The 12,943-nt window shown below is 33.2% G+C and overlaps 1 protein-coding gene across 3 annotated transcripts; it reads left to right on the top strand.

The window, feature by feature from the left end:
• Window positions 1-7,865: 7,865 nt before the first annotated feature.
• LOC127239983 (uncharacterized) lies at window positions 7,866-12,374 on the top strand. Of its 3 annotated transcripts, XM_051258391.1 has the most exons (7): window positions 7,866-8,011; window positions 8,099-8,206; window positions 10,673-10,893; window positions 10,991-11,078; window positions 11,813-11,882; window positions 11,959-12,043; window positions 12,114-12,374. In XM_051258391.1, exons 2-6 carry the CDS (start codon window positions 8,151-8,153, stop codon window positions 12,010-12,012), a joined length of 489 nt encoding a protein of 162 aa, XP_051114348.1. In that variant the 5' UTR covers window positions 7,866-8,011; window positions 8,099-8,150; the 3' UTR covers window positions 12,013-12,043; window positions 12,114-12,374. The 3 variants fall into 3 exon arrangements, with proteins under 3 accessions (XP_051114348.1, XP_051114347.1, XP_051114349.1); XM_051258390.1 differs by having other exon boundaries at window positions 11,959-12,374; XM_051258392.1 differs by having other exon boundaries at window positions 10,668-10,893; window positions 11,959-12,374.
• Window positions 12,375-12,943: the final 569 nt, after the last annotated feature.

The following is a 12,943-nucleotide window of genomic DNA, read 5'->3' as shown; positions in this document are numbered from 1 at the left end:
TCCCCCTTAACTATTGATTCAATATTTTTATGATGGTTTATCATTGATGGACAGGAACATCATCGACGCTGCAAGTGGTGGAGCTCTAGTCAATAAGACGCCGGCACAAGCTTGGGATCTTATTGCGAGGATGGCTGAAAACACGCAGAAATTTGGTTCAAGGGATGTTGGACAGATGAACGGAAACAACAGTGACCATGTCATCCAATCGATGCAACAACAACTTTCTGAGTTGACGAGCTTTGTTCGCAAGATGGTCGTGGAAAAATCCAACCCGAGTGTCCAGGTCAAGGTGTGTGGAATATGCACGAGTGCAGAACACCCTACAGATGCATGTCCGACCCTCCAAGAAGAATGTGCAGTGGATGTGAACGCTGCAAACTACGGTATGAATAGACCTTCAGCGTACAATCCATACTCCAATACCTACAATCCAGGCTGGAGAGATCATCCAAGCCTGCGCTATGGAAACGCACACCAGAATCATGATCCTCAACAATTTAGAGCCACACATCAGATGCAACAGCCTTGCCCTTATGAGAAACAGCTCCCCCAAGCACCCACAAGAACTCATGTCCGTCTTTGGAAGACTTGGTGAAGTCTATGGCTACCAGTACCTTGCAATTCCAGCAAGAGATGAAGTCAACTATCGACAAATTACAAGGTCAAATCAATCAAGTGTCAGATGAGGTGAGACAGCTACGTGAAAGAGGAAAGTGGCATGCTCAGCCTAAGCCAAATCCAGCAAATGTCAGTGCAATAACTATCTGCAGTGATACGATGATTGAATGTTCCTCCCGGCCTAATCCAAAGAATACGAGTGTTATAACCCTTCGTAGCGGAAAGGAATTGAAAGGTCCACCTCCTATCTCAAAGGAACAAAATGAGGATCATATTGAGATGGAGATTGAAAAAGAAGCTGAACTTCACAAAAAAGTACTTCCTAACTCTGTTCCTCATACTGAAACTAAATCAGCTCCTTTTCCTGACATGTTGAAAAAACCACAAAAGGCAAACAAACGAAAAGAAATGATGGAAATATTCAAGAAGATGGAACTTAATATCCTGCTCCTGGAAGCTATCAACCAAATCCCCAAGTACGCAAAGTTTTTGAAGAACTGTGCCCCAACAAAAGAAAATTGCGAGGAGACGAGCATATTATAGTGGGTGAGAACGTTTCTGCTGTTATCAAAAGAAAGGTACCACCTAAAACAGGTGATCCAGGTATGTTTTCTATCCCTTGTAAGATTGGAAAAACTGAGATAACTAAGGCTATGCTAGATCTAGGAGCTGCTATTAATGTCATGCCTCGATCAATATACGACTCTTTAAATCTAGGGCCTCTAAAAGAAACAGGAATTATTATTCAACTTGTTGATCGAACCCATGCTTATCCCGATGGTATGATAGAAGATGTATTAGTTCAAGTGAATGAATTAATTTTTCCTGTTGATTTTTATATTTTTGATATGCACGATGCACATTGTTTTAACCCACCGCCTCTTTTGTTATGAAGACCTTTTATGTGCACTGCAGGAACAAAGATAGATGTTAAAAAGGGCATACTCAGCTTGGAATTTGATGGAGAAGAATTTCATTTCAATATTTTTAATCCCATCAAATGTCCTGTTGAATCTGAACCGTTATATACAATTAATGTTATTAATTATGTGGTGCAGGAAACTTGTGAAGTTGGTAATGAGAATAAACGAAGAACTGTGTTGACAAAACAGTTAGAGAAAAGACCAACTGGAGAGAGTAAGAAAAGAAAAAAGATTGTCGAAAAGTGGAGATGGATTCCCAAGGGATCACCATTGCTGGCAGCGAAAAAATGTCATAAGGAGAATCAAAATTCTAAGCTGAAGAAAAAGTGTGTGGCCAATAGACATCGCTTCAAATTATACCACGAGGGATTGATCCCATAAAGTCGGCACCCGTTGCCGATTTCGATGTTCAGAATTGATGCGAGGCGAAGTCTAGCTCAAAGACTATAAAGAAAAGCGCTTTTTGGGAGAAAACCCAAAATCATTTAATTGCTTTCTTTAATTTTATTTATTTTTATTGTCTAATTGTTAATAACACTTTTGATAGTTTTGTTTGGTTTTGTGCAGGTCTTTTGGAAAATAATAACTAGTTGTTGGCGAAGACCATCAATTTTCTTAAACCCAAAAAAAAATTAAAACCCTTTCTCACTCTCTCTTTCTCTCTCTCTTCTCCCCTCCAGCGCGCCGACCAGACTCTGCCCAGCGCCCCCTGCAACTCCACGCCGCCGCGGATTCCACACTTCCTGCCGCCGCCGAACAGCCTTGCGCCGCCGAACAGCCAACGCCGATCTTCATTCTTGGATTGGAATTGGACATTGTTCACACGTGAATTTTGGTGATGACACTTCTATTGTTTACTGGTTGTGAATTGGCTATGAATTGCACGGCATTTGACTAGTTTAGTTGAATTATGAATCATCCACTTTTTGGCGTAGCTTGCGTTGGTTAGTTGTTTTCGCATGACTCAGGAGAACTTTAAGCCTCCCTAAAAATCACGATCAAATACAAAAGCGTTGACAAAGCTCCCAGCTACTACACCCCCATACGGACTCCAGGGAAGTCCCTCTCTTTTTTATTGCTCTCTTTACATTGAGGACAATGCATACTTTAGGTGTGGGGAGAGGAATTATGCAAATTTTTGGGCAAATTTTTTATTTTTTGTGTTACATTTTATGTCTGATTTGCTGTCTTTTCGCGTGTTTTTAAGATTTGTCTGAAGTGAGTCAAAGGTGATTTATGTGATAGGTTAGTTTGGCATGACTAATGACATTTGATTGGTGATATGTTGAGTCAAGTCGACGTTTGAACCCTGTGAGAATTTGAGCCTATGTTCCAAAAGTCACAATAGAAAATAAATTGCATATATTCAAGCTTTTGGAAATTTTTTTCATGTGTGATTTGTAGTGCTCAATTAGATGACCTAGAACTTGAGTGATTATGCATGTTGAACTTGCAAATATCGGGTCTTGCGTTTTGAAAATGATAAGGGCATTAGGTAACCCATTAAGCCTTTCTTTATTACCCAGCACAATATATTCCCCTAGTTAGCCCATTTGAGCCTTCTTAGCCTATTTTTTCTTTTCTAATAAACTGTTTTTTTAGCCTCATACCTTTCTTTCGATTGAGCCCTCTCCGATTTGAACCCTATGTTAGAAAGAATTACTTTAAGTCCATGTTGTGATGCACTTTATTTCTTCGGCACTAGTTAGAAACGAACTTTGGTTACGAATAAGTCATAGTATGAAGGAATAATTGTGGGTAGCGTAAGTATATATATATATATAAAGGCAAAAGCCAAAAAAAAATCAAAAAATCAAAAAAAAAATCAAAAATCAAAAAATCAAAAAAAAAATCAAAAATCAAAAATAAAAAAAACGAAAAAAAAAAGAAACAAAAAAATAATACAACAATAAATAAATAAATAATTATCTTAATAAAGTATTTTCATTTAATTTCATTATTAAAGTTTGGGTAGTGAATAGAGTAAGGGTTTCATTGTTTATGCCGATTTGTTTTTCATATGCTAGCATCGTGTACTTATTGTATTCTTTTATGACATTCTTAGGCGTTGTTTATCCTTGTTTTCCTACCCTGGCCATAAGCCCTGTTACAACCCTTATTGAAAGTCCCTTTGATTCTCTATGCTAGATTCGAATATTTTAAGCAAGGGAGATTTGATTTTTACTCAAGCCTATAGGATAATCTTTTGTTGCACTACCTGAGTGTTGAGCAAATTATACACTTAATTCCTTCAGAGAGCATGTGCGAATACACTTTATCTTGTGAGGTTGACTTGGCTTGATGTGTTAAAATTCGGATTGAATTGGTTGTGTTGGATTCTCTTGTCATATCGAGTTGTCTGCGATTTCTTTGGCTTATTTTGTATTTATGCTTGAGGGCAAGCATGATCTAGGTGTGGGGAGAATTGATAGTTAGAAATCGCATTGGTTTTATATTCATATCATATGCGATATTTGGGTGATTTTGATTGGATTCTACCTAATTTATATGCGAATTGTTTATTTGTTGTGTGCAGAGGGCAAATATTAAATTTGGCATAATTGGCAGAAAAAAAAATAAAATTAATTAAAGGCCCAAAAGCCCATTTACAAAATAATTATGGCAAAAATCAAATAAGAAGAAAAAGACACGCCTATTTGGCAAGAGAGAACGGCTATGGCAGAAACGCACAGGAGCAGGAGACTGACAGACTCATAGATCGCGCAGGAGCAAATCGACAGAGAAGATTTCCCCTTCCCACTATGACTTTATCTTTCTCTTTTGTTCTTTGTTATTTGATTATGGAGTAGATATTTTTCTGGTTCGAGGGATGATAATGTTTTGGTTCTTTTGTTTTGGAGATTCTTGATTTTCTTTATAAAAGTTCTTTTTTATTATCAATATTTGTCTAATTCTGAGAATAGTGTTTGTGATTGTTAGATTGATTAAATATTTTGGTACCGATATTTAAATTAGTCTGATAATCTAAAGTCAATTCAGGTAGGATATCCGTAATTGTATTCGCACTTGAATAGGTGACAACCGGGTTGAATAGTTCCTTCCCGGAGGTTAGACAATCAAATCTAATTGCTCATCGTAGGTAGTAATTGTTTTGAATTGGGTTTTTCTATATTACAATGCGGTTAGGCAATATTCTTGTGGGCGCACCTAGGTTTATTTGCTTAATTAGGGGTAGTTAACGGTCGTACCTTAATTACCTACACTGTAAGAAAAAATTGGTTGTCAGAGCTTGTTGATAACTATAACCAATTTATTGATACTTTAATAAGAATTAAATTTATTGAATTAATGATAAAACACAAGTTCCATAACTGCATCATCCCTTAAGCCAGATATCCCCTTGATAGTCAGTTCCCCTTAATTTAATTGCTTTGTTATTTTATTTTCACTAGATAATAAAATAAAATTCTCCCTTTATTTACTGCGTTAGAACACGAAAGAGTGAATCACACAATCCCTGTGGAGACGATCCCTTCCCCTATATTACATTAAATTGTGATCACGAATTAGGTAAAATATTTGATTGACCGCGCGACAGGTCACTCATTCTATAAAAATAGCTTGGGTCTAGCTCGGATCTCGAGTTTACACGAACCCATTGTGATCCATAGGACTAACACTCTTTAAGATCAATAAAGATTATGAAACAAGAAAAAAAAAAAAAAAAAAAAAACTAAAAATTACAACCAAACCACAATTTCAAAGACCAAAAGGGGCCCGATGAAATTGCATCTAATTTCGGCGTTTCAAAGAGTTTTACAATATTTTTTGTAAGACATTCATATAAATTTGTCCAAGAAAAAGATACCCAAAGAAAGATATTTACCCAAAGCTATATGAATAGATACGTCTAAATAAGTAAATGAGATACACTTGAAAGAGAGACTGAGTACATATATATTCACCCCGTACAACAAAAAAAAAAAAAAAAACCACTTGCAATCTCATGTTTGTAGCCATAAAATCATTCGAAAATATTATCTTGTTGTTTAGATCGCATTCTAGATAATTCTTTGGTGGCACTTCTGACAACAAGAACCCTGCAATTGGGTCTTTCCCTACGATTGAGAGATTGACATTAGCAAACAACTTTACATCTAGAAGCGTGAGCCTCATTAGCCCATAGAAGAGTAAAAAAAATATTATTAGTTGAATCCCAAAATGAAGTCATGGCCATCAAGATGTCTTCTTGAAAATGAAAATTAAAGGTAGAAAACAAAATCGCTTTGTCAATACCTTGGCATTCCCACTGCTACCCAAACAAGGTAACAACACGATAGTTCCAATCTTTTTAACTCTTTATAGTAACTGAAGTTGTCTTGATGCCATTACAGATTCGTTGGCCTGCCAAGAATGTGAATGGCCCTTATCAAACATTGCTTCAGCACCAGTTGTTTCTTCCATGAAAGTGAATAATGGACGAATTGTGGAAGTCTTCTTCTTAGATGAAAGAAATATCAAAGAAGGTTCAAACTCACAAGGGTAAGTCAGGACAAATTGACAGAGGTTGTGCACCATTGAAAATTTGAAGGAAATAAGCAAAGAATATTTTTAAGTTTTTTAAGCTTGAGCACTTGATCAAAAAATGCACAAAAAATGTTTTGGAGATGATAATTGATCGTTTATAAACTGCAAACGACAGGTTGTAATCATCACTATTGAGGCCTCAAGACTCAATATGGTGTAATTTCAACAATCACTATCCCATGTAAATGTCAATTTTGCTGCCAAAATTTGACTGTTGAAATTTATAAAGATGAGAAGGACAAATTGTTAACACATAAAATTCGGTCTAATGGAAAGATTGAATTTCAATCAAACTTGTAGTCATTTTTTGGCCCAATAAATGGAAGATTTTGTGTCTGTTTCCAAAGAAGTTCTAAATGGACCGAACTTTGAGCACTGCAATTTCCCATGAATCGGTCACAATTGACTAAAAAATTGACAAGTACCCAATTGTTATACAAAATTTGGATACGTTTAACTAACAAAAATTTATTAAGAAATTATTTAAGAATAACTATTTTAAATTTTCGCACTTCTTACGTATTTTTTGTATTGTATTATGTATCATAATTTCAAAAAAGTTATTAAATATTTTAAATTATAAAATTAATTTCATGCTTCCAATTGGAATTTTGGGTTTGTTTACTTCGTATTTTTGGATGAATATGTTTTTTATGCTATTAATGACAAATTGTGTTGTTAATATAAAAAATATTTTCTTTGTCCAATTCAAAGTATCACATTTTCATCTGTCTCGCTTTAAAGTATATCTTTTCTATTTTAGAAAATGTAGTCATACACTAATACAAAAATTATTCTTAATTTTTATTTAAATTACGTATATACCATTACACATACAATTATTTTATACATAAAGTTAAAGTCAAAAGTAAAAATGTCAAAAAGTCTTACACACTTTCACTAACTAATAAAATACTATAGATGTTTTTTTTTTTTTTTTGTGAGATTGTTGGAAAGTAAATTTTTTTTATGTGAGTTATAGAAAATTACGTAAATAATATAAAACCAATGAATGCATATAGTATATTAATCTTTTTGAGAAAATATATGGAAGAAAATAATATAATATACAAATCTACTATGAAACCCCAAAAAATCTCTTTCATTTTGGACAGAATGAATAATATTTTGTATTAAATTATTAAGTTTTTGTAAATTCGTACAATTATATATTATATGTATATTGTATTAACTAGTGTATATTGTATTTCTTTTATTAGAGTATGTTTCTTTAACTAGATTTTTCTAAATTTTACTATTTGGATTCCGTATTTTTCGAAAAAAAAAAAAATCTATTTTTTTTTTATAAAATATTTCAATCAAATATTATTTTAATATCAAATTCAATATATTTTTTTCAAAGCTCAACCAACGAAACACATCCTTAATAATTGTAAGTTATATAAACTCTTTGCATTAACAGAAACAAAATCATTATTATTAGAAGAAACAAACAAAATCACCAAATAATAACGCCTGAATGCTAACAACTCAAAATTAGAATATATATATATATATAATTATTATAAAATAAAAATAAAAAAGTTACATATCCACTGTGAAAGGCAGTTGCGAATTGCGCGACCTTCTCACCATGAAAGCCTGACAAAATGATTGATTACTTTTTAATGAGCTCCCGGGACTCCAACACTCAGTCAATCGTCACCACTCATTATAAGGAGTCAGCAATTTCAATGGTCTAGATTGAGCCTTTCATCTGAATCCAACGGCAGACAATACAAGAGACCGCAGTATAAAAGACTCGCACTTATAGCAGGGCACCTCAAATCAAATCACTCCTCAAAAGCCCAACCATTGATTTCACTCCAAGCTACAAAATCCGTTGGCGGCGGCGGCGGTGGCGGTGGCGGCTATCACATCCGGACTCTGACTGTAATCCTCGCCGGATAGAGAGGAAGGTAATCGGCGGAATCGTTTTTGTTTTTAATTAGACCCACAAGTAATAATGTTGAAAAAAATTGATTGAAGGTTTCGATTACTTGTAGGATTTTGGTGGTTGGGAATGGTTTCGTGATTTGGGGAACAGAAGATTGATACATGATGTTTTACGATTGTTTCGGTTCTTGCATCAAGCAAATCCTTGCTAGTATGGGGTATGTATTGACTGTCCTCTTCCCGTCCCCTTTCTCTGAATCAATCTTTCGTTCTCTACTTATTTCGTTCATGTTGGGCCCGTCTAGTTTTTACCTTTTCCTCTTATCTATTTTTAGTGGAAGTAAAAAATGAATTGGACTTTCCAAATCTGGGTTTCTGACAATCAACCTCTTATTATTTGGTTTGTTCTTTATTTATTTTTATGTTTTTTCCTGGAGATAAATGATGTTTGTGTTGCTCCAAGAGTTGATTATTTTTCTTGCGGTTTCATGACTTGAAACTAGGGTTTTGATTGTAGATTTGCAACTGAAAGGTAACATCTAGATTAAATGATGTTACATCTTTTTATTTTATTTTTATATTTTGTTGGACGCAAGGTGTTAAATACCTTACTCTACTGGTGCAAAGAGCATATAATTATAGGAATATTCATTAAGAAAGATCTATATATTAAACAATGGTAGAATTCATTTCTATGGAAATCTTGTGTTTTAGCATTTCATTTTCATGTGCAATTCTGAAAAAATGATATGATGACATCACACACACATACATACATATATATTATAGACGTGGGGTGTGTAATATTGGAAATTTGTGATTTTATATTGAATTTGGATAGGCTAGTTTGAAAGGAAAGTAAAGAAAACAGACAAAAAGATAACGGAAGTGATTTTCTTGTGTTTGGGAAATTTAAATGGGAAGCAAAGGAAACAATTTAGTTCTTCCTTTTTCTTCAAACAAAACTTTCTGTCTAAGTTATATGTAAAAGTTTTATCCTTTTCTTTCTGTGTGTTCTCCTCTCTCTCTCACTTTTCTGTTGTCCTTTGTTTTTTGCCTCTGTTATAAACATTCTAACAAGTTAAAAAGGTCATGCCCTAAAGTTGGGGTGGGCAATAATTTGGGATTATATCATGGACCAGCACATTGTTCTTAGGATGCCTGCTTTCTTATTGAATCTGCCATTGAAAGTAGGAGTTAGGACATGAAAAATGTGATTATAATACTAAGTTAGTCCATGAAATAATTTAATGGAATGCTTCCAAATGTTGTAAACCATTACAAAAAGGTTATTCGTTGTACAACAGGAGGCTGTTACATATGTTGTCAACCATCGCAAGCAAGGGATTGTTACAATGATTATTTAGATGTATAACTTTCTCCAGATTCTTTTTTGTTTGATATCTTGAGCTTTATGCTTCAGACTTCAACTGGGTTTGTATTGCTTTGTTTACATTTACTCATTCATTCATTTAGATTTCTTCTGTGTTTGAATGTATTTTTGGTGTTTATATAGCATGTAAAATATTGTCCCTGTTGACTTGATTATTGATGAATAATAATTTTGTTTTTTTCAAAAATATATATGTTTATGTCATTGTGTTTGTACACACATATGTATGCAGGGGCGGATATAGGATTAGGAAAGGTGGGTCAATTGACTCACCAAAAAAAATTAAAAATAATACTAATTATCACTAAATTATAAATATATCCTTAAATATTAGTTTTATTTTTATTTCATGAATCAGTTTCGGTATTCAACAAGATCCACCAAAAGAATTATTGATGTCTTGCTTTTTTCCCTCCAATCGACTTTCCTCTTTTAATAAAAAAATATTGCAACTACTTGCATAATTATATTCTACAGAATTGTTAGAAGCAAAATGCATGATTATTGAATTATTATTAGGTAATTTCATTATTAATGTTTAATGTGATGAAATATTTTGGGATTTGAAGAATTTAAATAAACTTGCTATGAAACTTGTTGAGACAAAGAAAAATAGCAATTGCAAACGTAGAAAGATTATTTTCAACTATAACTATCATCAAGAAAAAATTACAGAATAGCATGAAAGAATAATTATTAAATGATTGTTTCATTATTTTTCTAGAAAGAAATGTGTTTACGAAAGTTAGTATAGATACTATTGTCAGCCGATACCAAAATATATGAGATCTCGTTGTGAACACTTATAACTATTTTGATATCTAAGTGATTGTTAATTTGAAATTTTGTATTTTTCTAATGTAAAATTTTGTTGATATATTTACTTATTTTAATTTTAATTTTAATTTAATTATATTAGTTTATCGACCCACCAAATTCAAAATCCTAAATCCGCCAATGTATGTATGTATATATATATATGGTGGTGTAAATGTTATTATATATAAGAATCTTGATTAATTAGGGTAGCAATTTGTGTTTGTATATGGGACCAGAAACTGGGAAGCCAAGACCCTTTGCAAATCTGCAGTTTTCGTGCTATTGAAAACTTCTTAAGAGTTTCTGCTAATATTATATAAAATGGAGAAAAGATCAGTTTTAGTGGAACTTATTTACGGTTGATAGTGTTGTGAAAACTTCTATGTTTAGTCTTCATGCTTATCAATTATTTAATTTTTCTTCTACTTGTATGCATGGCATATTTCTATAACCACAATTTGCAACAGCACAGAAATTGCCTTGGCTGCTGTGCTAAGTCCCTATCAATCATTGGGGCTGATGATGCATCGAGAATGAGAGTTCAAGACGACTTCTGGAGCACCAGCACATATGACTTGGACAACAGTGCACTTCAATCTCAGAGAAGCTTCTCATCTATCAGCGTACCTAATATGAGCCAAAATCAGTCCAGCGAAATCGGTGGCAACAATCATCCAGAGTTTGTAAACCACGGCAAGTTTTTTTTAACACCCCTTCTCCTAGCAATATTTTGCATAAGATGATTGGTAGGATCAGTTTTCTGTTGTTTATTTAAGTTTCATGGATACAGGTCTGCTTTTGTGGAATCAGACCAGAGCTCATTGGCGCGGAGGTGAAAAGTCAAGAAGTCATGGAAAAATTAAGAAGCCTGTTTTAAGGTAATTCAGATGCATAAGTAAATGAGACGAATGTGATCCATATGGGCATAAATCTCTGTTTCTTTCATTAGTATTATGGCATGCTGGTAGGGTGGGGTCCAGGTTATGCTTTTTCTATGACATATAGGATAACACAACAACAATAACAAACCGATCATTAATTTTTTGAAGTATTACTATTTAAGTATCTAAAATATCAGAAAGGAAAAGGTCTTTAGTATAAACTTAGGGTTGGCTTACCTTGTGGTATTAGTTAATATTTATCTTACAACTTTTAACGTAAAATTCTGATTGATCTAATAACAAAGCCTTAGGGATTGTGTATTTGTGAGATAAATTCATAATCTTTGGACAACCAAACTACTTGAAACTTCAATTATTTAACTTTTATGGGTAGGATGCAAAGAACCGACCTAAAATTTCAGTGACTTCCACCCCTAATTTCAAGAATGTCCTGTAAGTTTTGATTGTTTTCATCTTCAGGGTTATCCATCCATGTGACATTATTTTTCAAAAGCTTTGTCTAAGATAGCTCGAGAAAATGCTACTTAATCTTAAGAAAAAGGGGGGGTTGTTTAAATGCTTTGTATTTGGTAATTTTATGAGATTTAATTTATCCATGTAGTGAAAGTGAAGTATGTGATTGTGATCCATTCGATTCGATTCCATTCCACGTAGTATTGAGTTGAACTCAAAGATGTTGCTCCCATCTGAATAAGTCGTATTATTTTCAGTTGGAATGCTAGTTATGATAACTTGCTACTTAGCACCAGCAAGCGATTCCCGCAACCAGTTCCTCTCTCTGTAAGTGTGTGTCTCTCTCTCATCACTCCATCAAGGATTGTTTGTGTTCTTACAGTATGGTATGGTGTTGTGACAGGAAATGGTTGACTTTCTAGTTGACATATGGGACCAAGAAGGGATGTATGATTGATTGCTATGCTATACTATACTCTGCTGGCCATGTATTCCTTCTTCTTATCCTTAAACTGAATTTTCATTAAAAGTTTGGTCTGAAGTGTACAGTTTAAGCAGGGTAGGGTGTGAGAACTAGCACTACCACTAGCCAGCCAGGTTGATTGATCGATATATTAACAACACTTACAACAAAAACAAAACACAAGGAGAAGAGGGAGTAAAGGTTGTGGTTGACATTTCTGTCTTTTGGTTGATGATTTATTACATCTCATAATATATTATTCGATGGAGGAGTAATCCAATGACATTTATTAGTATGGTATTGTATGGTATGATGCTGATGCTGATGCTAATGTGAGAAAAGTCTTTCAGTTGGTTCTTTTCTCTCTGCATGGACTCTCTAAGACTCACTAATTATGTTCACATTGCCGTTTATGTCCGTCTCATGTTTTATGTCACTTTTTTTTTTTTTTTGAAAAATAATTACTCACCTTAATTTTATTTTAATTTTTTAATTTTAATTTTTTTACTTTTAATTAAATTAATTAATTATCTCAATCTTTATTTATAATATAGGATAATTATTTTTACTAATATATTTTAAATTATTTACTAATTATATTTATTCTAAATTTTGGTGTGTGTAGAACCTGTGAAATTGGTATTGATGAATCCCCAGTGGCAGCAATAGCCATAGGTATTAATTCTTCAGCTTAATTGTGAAGTTTTTAACAATATATCACTAGATTTTCTCAAATGCATCCAAATGTTGTATATTAAATCTAACTGTTATTTTATGGATACCCTAAATTTGATTTATCAATACGTTATCAAAATAACAATATAGTACATAACATATAATATTATACATGAAGGATCAGCTCAAATCCCTATTTATATAGCTCTTAAATATATATTATCTATATTTAAAATTTTACTTTTTCTTA

Source organism: Andrographis paniculata, unplaced genomic scaffold (assembly GCF_009805555.1).
Source record: "Andrographis paniculata isolate CXL003 unplaced genomic scaffold, ASM980555v1 Contig78END, whole genome shotgun sequence".
Classification (NCBI taxonomy): domain Eukaryota; kingdom Viridiplantae; phylum Streptophyta; class Magnoliopsida; order Lamiales; family Acanthaceae; genus Andrographis; species Andrographis paniculata.
Note: the sequence above shows the minus strand (reverse complement) of the source record. Positions and strands in the feature narration are given on the sequence as shown.

Excerpts from the sequence above, each read along its gene's own strand:
- LOC127239983 (XM_051258391.1), top strand. The coding sequence starts at position 8,151 with ATGATGTTTTACGATTGTTTCGGTTCTTGCATCAAGCAAATCCTTGCT. Across the intron at positions 8,207-10,672 it reads CAAATCCTTGCTAGTATGGG|AAATTGCCTTGGCTGCTGTG; the intron begins GTATGTATTGAC and ends GCAACAGCACAG. Across the intron at positions 10,894-10,990 it reads TCCAGAGTTTGTAAACCACG|GTCTGCTTTTGTGGAATCAG; the intron begins GCAAGTTTTTTT and ends TCATGGATACAG.